This window comes from Tauraco erythrolophus, chromosome Z (genome assembly GCF_009769465.1).
Source record: "Tauraco erythrolophus isolate bTauEry1 chromosome Z, bTauEry1.pri, whole genome shotgun sequence".
In the NCBI taxonomy this organism is placed as follows: domain Eukaryota; kingdom Metazoa; phylum Chordata; class Aves; order Musophagiformes; family Musophagidae; genus Tauraco; species Tauraco erythrolophus.
The window spans coordinates 54,696,292-54,712,158 of NC_141496.1; the positions used below are offsets into that span (position 1 = coordinate 54,696,292).

The window sequence follows — 15,867 nt, forward strand, 5'->3', positions numbered from 1 at the left end:
TTAATTACACCACATTCTCTTCCCACAAATTCTTTTTTCCTGAGTAGACCTTGCAATAACCTCTCTTCAAAGGACCTTCTCTAGGATCTATTACACAAGGAATAGAGATCTGTTATTCTTCTCTAACCTCTTTGGCAGATGGGCCACTTTATCACCCAGTTTCTTCAACAGACATTAAGGCTAAATGCAGAAAACCCACTGGTGTTTTGCTAATGCTTTTTTCCTCTTACTTGTTAAGAGAGAATAAGCAAAACATAACCACTAAGAAAATTTATCTTTTTTTTTTCCTGTATGAGTGTGGTTGTCTCATTCAATGCCGTGCGATTATTGTGGCATGTTTCTGCTGTTAACTGATTCTGTCCAAGTATGAATTTACTGGAGGGGGAAGGAAAGAGAGAGGGCAGGTTTGGAAGGCTATGGAGCTAGAAGGCTACCCTTTTCTTGCTGTTTCCATAGGCACACAGACATCCTTGGTTTTGTGCTGTGCAAAGACCTTCATCGCCTTTTCTCCACTCACCTACTATGCAGATGTTACTGGTGCAAGTTAGGACCATTCTGGATGTACTCATTGATTGTATCCTGCTTTCCGTAGCAAGTTTGGCCTGTAAACCTAGCACTGAATACAGGGAGGCTGGGAGCCAGATCAGAACTGGATTTGAGAAAGGCATGTTTGCTACTGGGAAGAAAAATTTTGGAAGAGGAAGTTTCATGTGAACTTACATTCGTATCTTCAATTGATTAGCGTAATTTTGCCCTCATCTGTAAAGATATTTATAAAACTATATCCAGTGAAGCTCTGGGTTTCTTCAGTGAGCTATGCTGTCTACTGGCCAGGAACAGATCTGGCACCCTTTATCTAGATTCTTTTCAGAGTGAGACGGAAGCTCCACCAGTTAAGAAACACCAGCTACAATCAGCCACCCATGAAATTTAAAAAGGTGATATATAAATTGCTGCCAAATTTTCTTAGCTAGCTGAGTGCCAAAGAAAGTTCAAATGTAATGTCAGTTATCTTTTTTTTCATAATCCATTTCATAATTCAAACATCTTGCAAACATGAGGGAATGTTGAGGCTGAAGGGATGCCAGACTCTCTTACCCGACTCTGTTAAGAAGAAAGAAACTTTGAGAAATTCAGATGCGTAGTTGGCGCTATCCTCGGAGCTTTAATTTATTTTACCATTACTTACAAGAGAGATAATCCATGTAAACACTGGTCTTGGCAGAATTACAAGAGTAATATTTTTACAAGAAAGACCTGTTACTGAATCACTTTCTAAAAGAGTCAGTCCTTCCATTGTTTCCCCAGGCATTAGGCATGCACACCATAATTTTCTTCAATAAATGTCATTTAGAATGGGCACCAAAAGGAATTTGTAGCAAAGCTCCTATGTTAAAGATCATCAAACCACAGTCATAGCCTGACTCCAAAGACATCTCAACAATATTGTATTTGTCTGATGACAGAGGGACAACATCAGTTCAACTGATGGAAGAGAAGACCTTAAGGTCAACCTGTAGTCTGGTCAACATATCTACTAGCAAGGGCTTCTTTAAGCATGGGATTATGCAAGAAGCAACCATGATTGTTGTCAGGCCTGCCTCTCTATGTCAGGCATGAGTGATGGGTACATGGCAGATTGTGTGCCAACTGTGTCTGGCACAGTCACCACATGACAGGAAAGAGATGGTAGTGCAGTCCTAGGTGCACATAGTAGGTCCTGATTAAGAGCTTCACAGGGCTGTAATTTCTTTTCAACACAATGCTGTGATAGCATGGACCGCACAGGTAAGAAGCAGAGGGTGGGGAATGCTGAGGGTTTGTTGCTTCTGAGCTCCAGAGAGTCTAGGGAGGCTTCGTGGAACCAGAGCTGTAGCATGACTCAGGATTTAGGAGGGGTTCTGTGCACCGCTTGGTAGTTGTGTAGGGCTGGAGAGCACAGTGGGGAAGAGTGTGTGACATTGAGATACCCAAATGCCTAATGAAACACCTTTTTGCACCTCAGGATGTTTGCCTTCTTGTCTAATGTCATTTTTCCAAGCATAATGTGTTGTTTTCACTCATTCCTACTCCTCTAATGTGAAGGGATACTGGGAAGGGCAGATTATTTAATTAATATCAAGTGATGGGGTTAGGATTAGCTGTAGAATCAGTACTCTTTGTCATGCTAATCCTTCCTTTTGTAGTCCGTTTAATGGTTTAAATGGTCTTTGTTAGTTGTTCTTTCTGCTCCAAAAGTCGGCTGATGGAGCCAAAGTCTGCCACCTGTCCCAAAACAGAAATTGCGTATTGTGAGATTTTCACAGAATCTTGTTTTAGGGAGGTTTGAATTATTGTAGATCTAGAATATACCAGAAGGATGTTAACCCCACTGCTACAACATAAGACCATCGTAGGTCTTAAAATAATCAGATATACTGAATAATTCATCAGTATTTATCAGTTCCTCTTACATAACAAATATGTGATGATTTTTTGTTATCTTAATCTCATGAATTTTCTTATTATCCTTCATTTTGTCTGAAAAAAAATGTGTTGATGATTATAAACCTAAGAACACTTTTCTTCCAAATACATAAGGTGTTACTCAAGTGATATATTTTGATATATGATGTTTTATTTTTTCTTAGGTGTAAGTGAAGAAAATACTTGTTTTCTTTTTTTTTTTTTTTGTGAAAGATACATTTGTTAAAAAACATAGTCATTTGAGAGAAACACAAACTGTTTGAGCAAGCCTCTGACTTTGTGACTGTGATCACTTGATACACAGACATTCCTAAATACAGATGATTACATTTAGCTGTCCAGGCACTTGATTTCTCTGTTGATAAGATAAATGACTAGAAAGCATCATTTGCTCCATACTGATTGCGATCATAAAATTATAGAACATGCTTAACATTCTGGTCCCTATTATGTTCCAAAGAAATACATAATTTCAAAGCTGTAGTTGTCTTCCAGTGCTGTAGAGGACCTTTGCTAAAATATTTTTCTTTTAATTATTATAACGTAAGGGCAATTCATAGGAGTACTGTAATGCTTCTTCACTGCTGGCCAACACCACAGGCATCTCAAGAAATTTCTCGAAAGTATTTTGAAAGGGATATGTGATCTGAAGTCATCTCTCCATGCTGGCTGTCAGCTGTATTGGGCATTCAGCCAAGGAGAAGTGAAAATACCTATCCTTTCACTCTGTAATAAAAACAAAACTGCTGTTAAAGTGGAAATATGAAGAAGATAAGTTCCAGTAGACTAGCCCTCTGAAGTAGTAAGCAAAGATCCAGGTGCCTGAATGACCGAAAATCGTTTGGAGAAGACCTAAAAGAGTCTGAGGATCCATTTCCATTTCAATTTCTGTAGTGTTTTTATACCAAAAAAAAGAAATTTATCGCCAAGGTTCCTAGCTAGAACTTCCTTTCCGCATTTTTAATCTTTCTCTTTCCTACCTGATTACTGCTCAGAGTTCCAGACATGCTTTCAGTACTTTTTTAATTGGGTACACGTCGCTCTTACAGACCCGCATACCTAACTGTGGGCAATTATGTACTTGCGTATCACTGAAGCTACTGAAGTGCTGCAGGTTAAGTCTATGCATTGGTGTTTGCTGCACCGACACCAGAATGTACAAAGCTCTTTTGAACTACAGCTCCTAGCCAGTTTAACACATGATAGATATCAATGGAAGATAATAAAAACAACATACAGACGTGTGCTTTTTAATGTACAATTCCTCCGAATGTGTTACAGTATTCATATGTTTCCTCTTATGTCTTTTTATAAAACAAATAAAATATTTTAGCCTATTTCTTTGAAAAAAAAAAGCACCAAACAACAGAGACAGACCCATGATACGCCAAGTCCGACAAAGTTAAGATATACTGAAAACAAGGAATTATTGGACAGCATTAGTTACAGAGGCTGGTACCTGTATTCCTCTAGTAGATAGAGCTTTTCATTATTTCTTATCTTTTGTAACATCTCTTTCCCCCTCCCCATAGGAGAAAATCCTTCTGTGGCTTCTTCAGTTTATGCAAGAACAAGGGATTTCACTGGATGAAGTTGACCAGGATGGAAATACTGCTGTCCACATAGCTGCTCAACATGGCTACCTAGGATGCATACAGGTAGTGTGACAGCTATATCAGAAAACTGTTTATATCAAACTTGAATGACAACCACCTTTAAAATTATTGTGGAAGATCTTAAAAGTGGGAATAATTATTGATACGTTAACATATACCAGAACGAAGAACTTTAAACCAGTAAGACTCAGACTGAAATACCAAAAAGCTTTATTTTTTTATTTTGTTCTCAATTATGCTGTCGTTAGCCTAAAGTAACTGTGATAATGCAAGAAGAAAGCATGATTATACTGCTTATAATAAGCAACTAGTGTATACGTTTTTATGTTACAAAAGGGCAACCAGTGTTGATATGCGTACTCTTCTTACTATTCCAATATTTTCCTTCTGTTCCTTTTTCCAGTGAATAGTCATAGTTGTCTGGCTTAAGGGAGGTCTAGCAGATAAGTTTCTTCTCTGTTGAAGGATTTCCACCTTGAGTAAACCATCCTTTCCAGACTTGTAATCTTCAAATATATCTATGCTAAACAACGCAACATGATGATGATTTCTAACTAATTCTCAATTAATCAGCTTGGCCGTTGAAAGCAACATAGTTCTGTTGTATTTGGTTGCTGAAAAGGGTAATTTGTCCTGCTGAGAAGGCTTACACAGCTACAGTGCTTTTGGGAGCCAGATCTGAATAAACAAGTTTGGATACCCTGTACAGTAGCAGTGTTCGATGTAAACATACAAAAAAACCCTGTAGGGTTGAACTGGATGGCTAGGTGAAGTGTCTCAACTTTGCCTTGAATTGCAGATGTACCTTCTGACCATCAAAGTTACTAGAACTGTTAATCGCATTTGGTGTTGTCATCGCTTTGAGTGAAAGCTGTTTGGAGAAGAAATAATAATAAAATTTTTTCAGGAGGTTGCAGAAAGGTATTTGAGAAACAAATTAGTCATTGGAGAACAGTAGATAACCACATGGAAGAAAGGCAAGAAACAGAAATCAAAGTGATCAGGTCAAGTAGGGGAGGAAAACATGTCTAAAAAGAGCAGTAATTCTCAGTCTAAGGACTCAGATATATATCAGTAAACATGTTAATCCTGTTGTCACATGTGAACTGATCCACAGTACCTCTTAGACCATTGCAAATGCAAATTTGTGTTAGTTCAATCCTAAAAGAAGTACAGTCTACAGATGCATAGCTGCTTATTATTATTATAGCAGTCTATTTAAACTAATCTGGACACAGAGAAAACATAACTCCATAAAAGCCAGTTTGAGAGTCTCATGCAATAAAAAAAAGAAAAACAGGTGACAGCTGAGCTGAATGAATAGACTTGAAAAAAACACAGTCAAATAGATTTGGAGGACATGAGTATCTTTACATTTTCTCATTGATGGTCCATGTCTTTCTTTTAAAGATGCCAGGAATGTACCCTGTACAAACTCTTATGAGAACAAAATAAACAAATCATCATGTATGTGCTAAATCTAGTGGGTTTATTATTGTTTTGTAGATAATTGCTATGATCAGTTGGAAAAAAGTGCTTAGAAGAAATGTGTATGATTTACTAGTGAGGAGCACTGTTATGGTAGAGTGTGTGCTTAGGGCTGCTAACTCAACAGTGCCTCATCAAGATGCTCAATGCCTTTGAAGGAGAAATGAGAGCAGATTATTTTGAACAGAGTGGTGACATCTGCAGGCTGTTTTCATGGATAAAGCTGAACCAAAAGGAGAATAGCCCTGCTTTCCCCATGAAGGATGACCATTAATAAATGGCTTAGGATTCTCAGGACTATTTCATTGTACATAAATATACAACTCAACAAGTGTTTTGTGTTGAAGTGAGGCCATGAGAAATAAATCATGAAAATATCTAATGACAACAAAAATTCACGTTAGCAATGTCACTTCATTAACACCTCACAGTCCTAAGTAAGTGCATTTGATGTTTTACTGTGCTGTGAAACGAAATAAGCCCTGTACCCAGTAAGCTTATAGTCTAATTTAAAACAATGTGCAGTGAATCATCTGGTGAAAAGAAAGAAGCGATAAAGGAGGCAGGGAGATTGTAAGTAACAGTACAAAAGATGGAAGATCACAGGGTGTCAGTGATTCCCCAGCCTTCTCATTCACTGTGTTTATGAGCAGGTGAAACTCCTATTGCATTCCAAACTATGAGTTTGCTTTCTGCAGGGTCATAATTCTCTCTTCTTGATTTTCTTTATTGGCAAATTATACCAAATTTATTCACATGAGATGCAGTGCAAGACCGTTCGTAAGTTTTCTTTCCATATTAATTTAGCAGACCAGACAGACCACCATTCCTGTTTTCTGTCAGCAGATGTAGAGGTCTCTGTGCCTGTAGTTCTAAGTCAACAAGGCCACTCCCATCCTTGGTGGCTTACCAGCTCTGCTTGGGTAAGCTAACCAAGAGCTCAGCCATGCAATTCCTCTTCTGCATGTGTATGTGTAATGTTAATGACGCTCTTGTTTTGAACGCATTATGGTTTTGCTCAGAAGTTGTTCCAAAGTGCTATGAGCAACGCGTGTCTGAACATTGCTGAAAACATTTAGATCCTATTCTAGGCTCTCCAGTAAAGCAAATGGTGCATAACACTGATTATCACAAACAGATCAGAAAGAATGAAGGTTTGGTCTCAATTCTTGCTTTGTTTATTGGATGTCTTCAGGTCAGCTTGACAGAACTTCTTTTGCCCTTACAACACTCTGTATTCCAATCCCAGAGGTAACTCAAATCTCGTGCTCACAACCTGGACAGTTCTCCAGCAACAAGCTAGGGTTCTCCACTAGTATTGTGAGTAACACAAGAGTATATATCAGAGTAGTAGCCCTTGTTTAAAGACTAAAAGCTGGCATGTATTTGAGCATCTCATTAAAAGAAAATAGAGCGTAACCAAGCAAGTACAAAGCAATGAGACTTCTTTCAGCATTAAAAAAAAAACAACCAGATTGAAAGAGTCAATGTACAGATTTATTTCTGCAAAAGAAATTTGTGTCTGTCTGACCTAAAAAAGTTGTTGGAAAATATCTGCCATACATTTCATGTATGAAATGACAAGACAAGCCTCTTGTCTTACCACCCAAGCTGTGGAAAGAACTAGCAGGGACTGTGAGGATGAACCATGGCCCACTGTACTTGAAGAGCAGGTTCGGGAACATCTGAGGAACTTGAAGGTGCACAAGTCCATGGGACCTGATGAGATCCATCCGCGGGTCCTGAGGAAACTGGCAGATGAAGTTGCCAAGCCACTGGCCATTGTATTTGAGAAGTCGTGGTGGTCTGGCGAGGTCCCCGATCACCAGAAGAGAGGGAACATAACCCCCATTTTTAAAAAGGGGAACAAGGAGGACCCGGCCAACTACAGGCCGGTCAGCCTCACCTCTGTGCCTGGCAAGGTCATGGAGCAGATTCTCCTGGCAACCATGCTAAGGCACATGGAGAGCAAGGAGGTGGTGGATGACAGCCAACATGGCTTCACCAAAGGCAGATCATGCCTGACCAACTTGGTGGCCTTTTATGATGGGGTGACAGCATCGGTGGACAAGGGTCGACCAACAGATATCATCTACCTGGACTTGTGCAAAGCTTTTGACACTGTCCTGCACGACATTCTTCTCTCTAAACTAGAGAGGCATGGGTTTGATGGATGGACCACTCGGTGGATAAGGAATTGGCTCAATGGCCGCACTCAGAGAGTAGTGGTCAACGGCTCGATGTCCAAGTGGAGACCGGTCACGAGTGGCGTCCCTCAGGGGTCCGTGTTGGGCCCGGCCCTCTTCAACATCTTTGTCGGTGACGTGGACAGTGGCGTGGAGTGCACCCTCAGCAAGTTCGCCGATGACACCAAGCTGTGTGGTGCCGTCGACACACCGGAAGGGAGGGATGCCATCCAGAGGGACCTCGACAGGCTGGAGAGCTGGGCCCGTGTCAACCTCATGAAGTTCAACCAGGCCAAATGCAAGGTCCTACATCTGGGTCATGGCAATCCCAGGCACAAATACAGACTGGGTGGTGAATGGATCGAGAGCAGCCCTAAGGAGAAGGACTTGGGAGTACTGGTGGACGAGAAGCTCAATATGAGCCGGCAATGTACTCTTGCGGCCCAGAAGGCCAACCGCATCCTGGGCTGCATCAAGAGGAGCGTGGCCAGCAGGTTGAGAGAGGTGATTCTCCCCCTCTACTCTGCCCTCGTGAGACCTCACCTGGAGTACTGCGTCCGGTTCTGGAGCCCCCAACATAAGAAGGACATGGACCAGTTGGAGAGGGTCCAGAGGAGGGCCACGAAGATGATAAGAGGGCTGGAGCACCTTTCCTATGAGGACAGGCTGAAAGAGTTGGGGCTGTTCAGCCTGGAGAAGAGGAGGCTCCGGGGTGACCTTATAGCGGTCTTCCGGTACCTCAAGGGGGCCTACAAGAAAGATGGGGAGAGGCTGTTCAGGACGGCCTGTTGTGATAGGACAAGGGGTAATGGTTTTAAAATAGAGGGAGGTAGATTCAGATTGGATATTAGGAAAAAATTTTTTACCATGAGAGTTGTAGAACACTGGAACAGGTTGCCCAGAGAGGTGGTGGATGCTCCATCCCTGGAGACGTTCAAGGTCAGGTTGGACGAGGCCCTGAGCAACCTGATCTAGTTGGAGATATCCCTGTTCCTTGCAGGGGGGTTGGACTAGATGACCTTTGAAGGTCCCTTCCAGCCCTAATCATTCTATGATTCTATGATTCTATGATTCATATCCAAACATCACTTGGCTGAGGAATTGGGACATTGAGACTGCTGCATTAAGTGTTTTAAACCCAGGGATTCTGCTGTGGTAGGAAACTGAGAGCTAAACCACAAAAGGAGTCAGCAAATATTGCAGCAAAGATGTTCCTAAAATCAGATTCTAAGGGTGTGCTGCAATGCCTTGCAGTGTGAAGATCCCAACAACACCAGTTACCAAAGCTGGTAAGCCGTTACAGCTCATCCTCACCCTCTATAAACTGGCTAGCAATGTGTTCACGCTGCCCTGGATCCCGATGTTATCTAGCACAGATGTCCTTTGAGTTACACTTGCTTGTGTTTTCTTTTCTAGGTCTTCCATGTGCAAAGTTAGCACAATGTTTAGCAGTGCATAAACAGGTGCTTCTGGAAATGTTTATTACTGTGGCTCAGGGGAGAGTCAATAGGTGCCTAAATGCTAGTCCTTTGGTTTCATTTGGTGGTCCTTCTCACTGTATGAGCGCTACAAGTCACGCTATGCTCTGCAAACAAATGAAAACAAATTAATTAAGTAGAACTGCAAGGGAAGAGGAAGGAAGTCTATAGTCTTTTTACAGTTCTTCTGAACCACAGTTCAAACTTCTGTGTTATCTTTGCACCTGAGTGACAGATTTTAGTGGTATGTGTTTTGAGTTCAGGCTGCATACAGATTTATCAGTGATCGATTTTTAGAAATTATTGGCTTAGACCAACATTTTCAAGCATTTTATTCAGGAGTACTTTTCATCCAGACATTCTTGTGGTTGACCAGAAGTCACAGCAGAGATTTACGCTTATAAATGTCAGTGTTTCCTCTTGTGTTTTTACAGACATTAGTTGAATATGGAGCAAACGTCACCATGCAAAACCACGTGGGAGAGAAACCCTCACAAAGTGCTGAGCGACATGGGCACACCATGTGTTCCCGCTACTTAGTGGTTGTGGAGACTTGTATGTCATTGGCCTCTCAGGTTGTCAAGCTAACTAAGCAACTGAAGGAGTAAGTGTTTCATTCTCAGCAGAGGAATCATTCTTAAACCATATCTTACTTTACCTTCAATTAATTAGCCGTGTTTGTTTTCTGCTTCTTATATATGATATTTTCAAGTCATATTTCTACCTTATTTCCCCACTCTTTTGTACTTTCAAGCATTTGCCCCTTCACCTTTAGCAACGCAGTTTTTCAGCTGTTCTTTTTGTGGCAGTTTGCTGTGAACATAAGATGAAGTGAATGGGTGTGGAAAAGGATACATATGAAGCGATCCAATTCCTTTTTTCCCTTTGCATATCTTGGGGTCACATCATTGCTGATCATAATTTCTATTCGCATAGCATACTTTTATATACAGTGAGTGGCTCTTCCTAGTTGCAGTGCTGGGTGTTGATGTTGGGAGGAATAATGGAAACAGTAGTTGGAGGGGTTTTTTTGGATTTGGAAGGTCACCAAAACCCACAGTGGCTACTCAGGAAATATCTTATGTTCTGGTTTTTCTTTGTAGAAGCGGGTTTCAGTATTTCAGTATGGTTTTTAATAAACTTTCTGTAAAAAGCATGTTATTTTGAAACATGAATTTATGCAATTGCTTGCTTTTATTGTAGATGCAGCTACTGTAACTTACCATGTCAATAGGATCGTAGGATAAAACTCTTAGAAACCATCAGCACTGATCTAACATTGTTCCGACTTAGGTACATGATCAAGAGCTTGTCAGCTACCACAAGCCCTGAAAATGGCTTTTGACAATCCTATGTTTAGAGGAGACCATATCATTTTGTGCAAGCAGCATGTTGGTAATTGTAGTGCGTATAAATTGCAAGGCTCTGTTAGCAGGGGAGCTGCAGGGGTGGCCTCTGTCAGAACAGGTGAGGGGCTGCCCTTTGCCGGACACAACTGGTTCCAGACAGCTCTGCAACAGACCCACTGCAGGAAACAGCTAAGCCCATCATCCAAGTTGGTGACACCTCTGTGAAAACGTATTTGAGAAAGGACAGAAAATTCCAGAGAGGAGAAGGGAACAGGAACAGAAGAGTGACAAGCAGAGAGAATAGCTAGATCAGAGGAGCAGGAGGTGCACCATGGTGGGGCGGGCACGCCTCCAAAGGGGCTATGGCCCATGGAGTACCCATGCTAGAACAGGAACACCCCTTGCAAGGACTGCAAATCATGGATAAGACAACACCAGAGACAGTGCTTCCCTGAGTGGACTGCAGCCTGTAAAAGACTCACACTAGAGCACAGGAAAAAGTGAGAAGGAAGGAGCAGCAGAGAGAAACTGCTGCACAGGGACCCTGACCTGTACTGCTCATTGCTTTACTGAAAAGACTGAGTGTAACCTGCAGCGACGACAAGGGGGAAGAGAGGTGTCTGGAGTGAAGCCTGAGAATGGGAGAGAAAAGGGTCTTGGAGTCCAAATGAGCCTGGGAGTGAAGTTGAGCCTGGAAGAGGGGAGAATAGGTGTTTTAAATGTCTGTCCTTTTTTGTTTCCCAATACTTGAATCAATAATGAAATATTTAGGCTAATTGGCAATGAATTAAGTTAAATTCCCCGAGCTGAGTCTCTGGCCCATGACAGTAATTGGTAAGTGATCTCGCTGTCTTTATCTTGATCAAGGAGCTTTTTTGCCTCTATTCCTCCTATTTTCTGCACCCATTGCACTGAGGGATAGGAAGAGTGAGAGACAAACTGTGTGGGTGCTTGGCTGCCAGCTGGGGCCAACACAGTGATACAATTCTTAGTTTCAAACTTGATGTCTTGAAAATAAGGGTAAAAATACTCTATATGGTTAATTCACCCTTTTGTTATGATCAGGTATGTATTTTGCACTGTTTTTACAGCAAAATGAGTATATAGTAGCAGTCCTCTCTGTCATTACAGAATATCTGCCTGCATTTTGAAGTATGCTTATTTTTATGTTTTTACCTCTAATTTTTATATTGTAAAGGCATTTTCTCTTTGTGATATCTTCATTCGTCTTTTACATTTATGCTTTCATAAATTCAAAGTGAACTAAATATTGTGATTTCCACAGTTTTCATTATTTTACGGTCTTGACGCTGTTCACTGCACATTTCAAAGTATCAGGTATTTTGTAGTTGGTTCATTTGCTGAGAAATACTAAAATATAAAAATCAGCTGAGCTGATATAAACGAAAAAAACAGAAACTAGGGTATTTCCTGAGCAGCCTGCATTAGCACTTGTCTCACCTCAATATACAATGAAATTTATTTTCCCCATAACTCAGCAGGAAAAAAAACCCACACACCAGGAAGTAGCAATGACAATCACAGATTCTCTGTGTTTCAGTTCTCTTCAGTGCTCACTCAGTACTTGATATAAGAGTTACCTCTCATAAGGAAAAGAAAGATTTATTAGGTCGATCAGCAGGCTGTTTACCCCCACAGAAACCATCTAGTTCTGACTTTCCTGACAAAAGCATTAACACTTTTCCAGGTATCTCCCTTGTCATCTCACAGACTGCATGGATAGGAGGTAATTTAAATTATTCTTATCTGGCTCCTGATGGATTCCTTTACTTGTCTCAGCTCATGTTAAATCTGCTTCCCTTCAGCAGCCTATTTTTTCAGGCTTCAGATTTAGCTCCAGTAAGTGCAGCAGCAGCCTTTTCTTCCTCTTCTACAAATTGATGTGAGTCTCTTGTGCAACCCTGTTGCAGTTTACTGAGGCAGCAAAATATTCTATTTTCTGCTTGGAAGAACAGCTTCTGCATGGCTATTTGGGCTGCAAGCCTCAGGGCGTGAGTGGCTCTGACAGAAGCAATGGACCGCATTCAGAGGCCCATGCTCAAGAGCCAGAGGGGATGATGGAAGAAGAATCTCACCATTTTGCAGCCCCATCTGGCATAAAAATCCAAGGATGGGACAAAGTACATGCCTGGGGCCTTACCTCTAGCATAGCAAAAGAATTCATTTGCTACAGCACCTCTGAAGAGCCAGAAAGCATCAGATGGCAACCGATGGAAGTCCAATTTACAGTCTAAGTCACTTCAAACGGGTGTTACACAGGAAAAAGTCCAACTTGGGCAGCTGGGCTGGCTTTTCTGTATTTTCTCTACCTGCTTCTGCTGGTCTTAATGGACATTGTTCTAGAGGCAGAGGAGTTCTGACTGTATCATGATGGATTACTTGAATGGTCAGTATCAACACAGAAAGCCCTTACCTGCTTCCCATACTTACCTCAGCTGCTGTAAATATGAGCTGATCATGCAATCTTCTTTAGAATTGGATGACTTATTAGCCAGGGATAAGAGTCTCTCTCTGATAACACTGTATGTCCCCAACCACAGGAAGACTGGGATGGTTGATATTGTGCAAGAAGAACAATGGCACAGAAACTGTCTTAGATGAGCACCTAGCAAGACATATCATCTTCAAAGGTCCTAAACCAGAAAAGCAAGTGCTGTCTTATGGTCTCTTTTTATGAGCTCTTCTAGTCATCAAGGCAACACAGAGCAGTTCTAGAGAGAACTAACCCCAATCCATCACACTCTTTGGAGTCATTCCTGAAAAGAAGGCAGAAAACTAAAACAATAAAATGACATTTTGATGGAGTCTCACATCTTGCAGTTCTTTGATCCAAACCAGCTCAGATGACAAATACAGGACTTTAGGGACTAAACAAAATGCTTAAGATAGTCACAAAATTTTCTCACAAAGTCTATAGAAAATATTAGCTTTCAGGCTTAGGAGACCTTCCTGAGGTCTCCATAGGTCTTATAATCTTAGTTATTCCCTCACTGATTTAATCTGGCTAAAAAAACCCTTAGTTACCAGTGTAGAAAATTCCTACCTGCACAAATAGAATCATAGAATCATAGAATCGTTAGGGCTGGAAGGGACCTTCAAAGGCCATCAAGTCCAACCCCCCTGCAAGGAACAGGGATATCTCCAACTAGATCAGGTTGCTCAGGGCCTCATCCAACCGTGCCTTGAACGTCATGGTTTCTAGCACTGATGACATTAACAGTAATGACTGGAACTATTTGAGCCTTCCTGACCTGAAGAGACCAAGTCAGAACTAATGATATAAAATTAATGCTTCCGTAGACTTCTTTTACAATGCTGTTTGATGACAGACCATTCTACCTGCATTCCCAAAGGGCTGCACTGTCCTACATTTGTGAACCTGGATATGCAAAGCAATTAATGAATGAGACACTTGCTCATCTTTTTTGATACACTATCAAGCCAAAATCTCTGGCAAGGCAATGATCAAAATAAACCATGAGTCAAAAGATGAAGATGAGAAGGTGGTTCAATATCCTCCGTTGCCGCCACTTTTCTGTGTTCAGTAAACAAAATCCAAGATGTTCCTGAAATTTTATAGGAATAGCTGTAAAAATAGCTAAATAAAAAATTATTGTAGTAGTGGTATGGTAAAGTGTGTGCAAGTTACTGCTTTGTGGTTTTTGTGGGGTTTTTTTTATTTTCTGCTTTGTAGAGTTGCTATTCCTGTTTTATTTGAAACAAAATGAAGCAATAGGCAACATACTATGAAAGATGCTTCAGTAAAGCGCAGTGCCTCAGCCTGTTCCCTACTTGGTTACTGAGCTCCCTGATTTCATTAGGAGGTAGCTGGAGTCCACAATTGTCTAAGTAGACACAGAAGGGTTCTTTATGTATTGCTTAGTAGGAACATTGACTAAGCTAAGACTCTCAGAATTTGGGCATTAAATACTATAAAATAAGTAGACCCTCTTACCCCTGAAGCTACAGTGATCTTGTCTCCTAAGACAGTCTGGTTTTAATACTTAGCAATATTGCTCTTCCAAGAAGTTGAGATCCCTTGTTTTCAATGTTATCTTAGATATATATGTGTATGTTATGTATCTTTAGGGATAGCGCTGGCAAGATATGTGGGTTTCTGTGAGCTATTTACTAAGTAGTTAAACTGTGAAAATGGAGGAAACTTTAATTCTTTTAGCATGATGAAGTGTTTAAGTGGAATGAGAACATTAACTCAGCAGAAGAGGTGTCAGAGATATCAATTAAAGCTAAAGGCATAAGAACCTGTTAGCTGTGTTAGTTAGGTATTCAGAAACAGAAGTTGAAGAAAGCATAAAAGGCAAATAAAACAGATAAATTGCATCACAATCTAATCTCAAATGAAAATTTCCATGGCTCTTAGAAGAGAGTATCTGGGGATTTGCAATATAAGCCAATGTTGACAGATAGTAGGAGTAATTTTAAAATAGTCTAAGGAAGTGTGTAGGCAAGAGGAAGGAAGATGGAAAATTAGAAGAAGAAAAGATCTACATAAAGCATGGATGTACTGTAAGATGTGATGGCGAGGCAATATGTCAAAATCCCACCTTCATTTCTGTAGCCCTTTTCAGATCCTCTCTGATATGTTAAAAGTAAAACGTTTGTTTTCTGCCAGCCCTGCATGTACAACCTTTAGTCTAAAAAGTCATCTGGATTCTTTCTGACTTTGACATTGCCAGTTATAAAGACTGCATTTGAAACTCAGCTAACTCTTCTGCTAATGGTATGTGAGCTAGGAAAGAATCCAGCTCACTGTTGGAGAACTGTGTTAGTTCTGCAAATCCAATAAGAATAAAAGTACTAAAACCATATTACTTCTACATCAACAAAAGCAGAGCCTGGGAGAAGCAGATAAATAGTCATTTTGACATGGTCATTTGATCAGGACCAGGGAATAAAAGCAAATGTACCAATTGTATTCGAAGTGAAAGATAGCATATATGCAGTCTCTTGTTTTTCGAGTAGTTTCCCAACAATGCTTTCTGTGCAGTGTTTAGAGGCACTGGAACTTACAGGTCACTGCACAAGATGGAATGTTATCTGTGGTGGTCGACAAGCTAAAGGGGTGTTTTGATGTTAGAATTTAAAGTCTAAATTGGATGGGAGCAGGGAGAGGGAGAAGAACTTTTTGTGGCAAATTGATCTATTCCTTCATTTTAGTAGAACTGCTTGAAAGTTTGCAGGTTATCTTGTTCAAATGAGTCCTTCCAACGGAAATAAGTATGTGGCAGAACAACAGAGATTG

At 40.7% G+C, this 15,867-nt stretch overlaps 1 protein-coding gene across 1 annotated transcript in view; it reads left to right on the forward strand.

Annotated features, from left to right (window-relative positions):
• SNCAIP (synuclein alpha interacting protein) overlaps window positions 1-15,867 on the forward strand; it is a 63,905-nt gene that overhangs the window by 36,930 nt on the left and 11,108 nt on the right. The window contains exons 6-7 of the mRNA XM_086629322.1: window positions 3,999-4,124; window positions 9,669-9,838. Coding sequence (XP_086485448.1) covers window positions 3,999-4,124; window positions 9,669-9,838 — 296 coding nt within the window. The remainder of the gene's footprint in view (window positions 1-3,998; window positions 4,125-9,668; window positions 9,839-15,867) is intronic.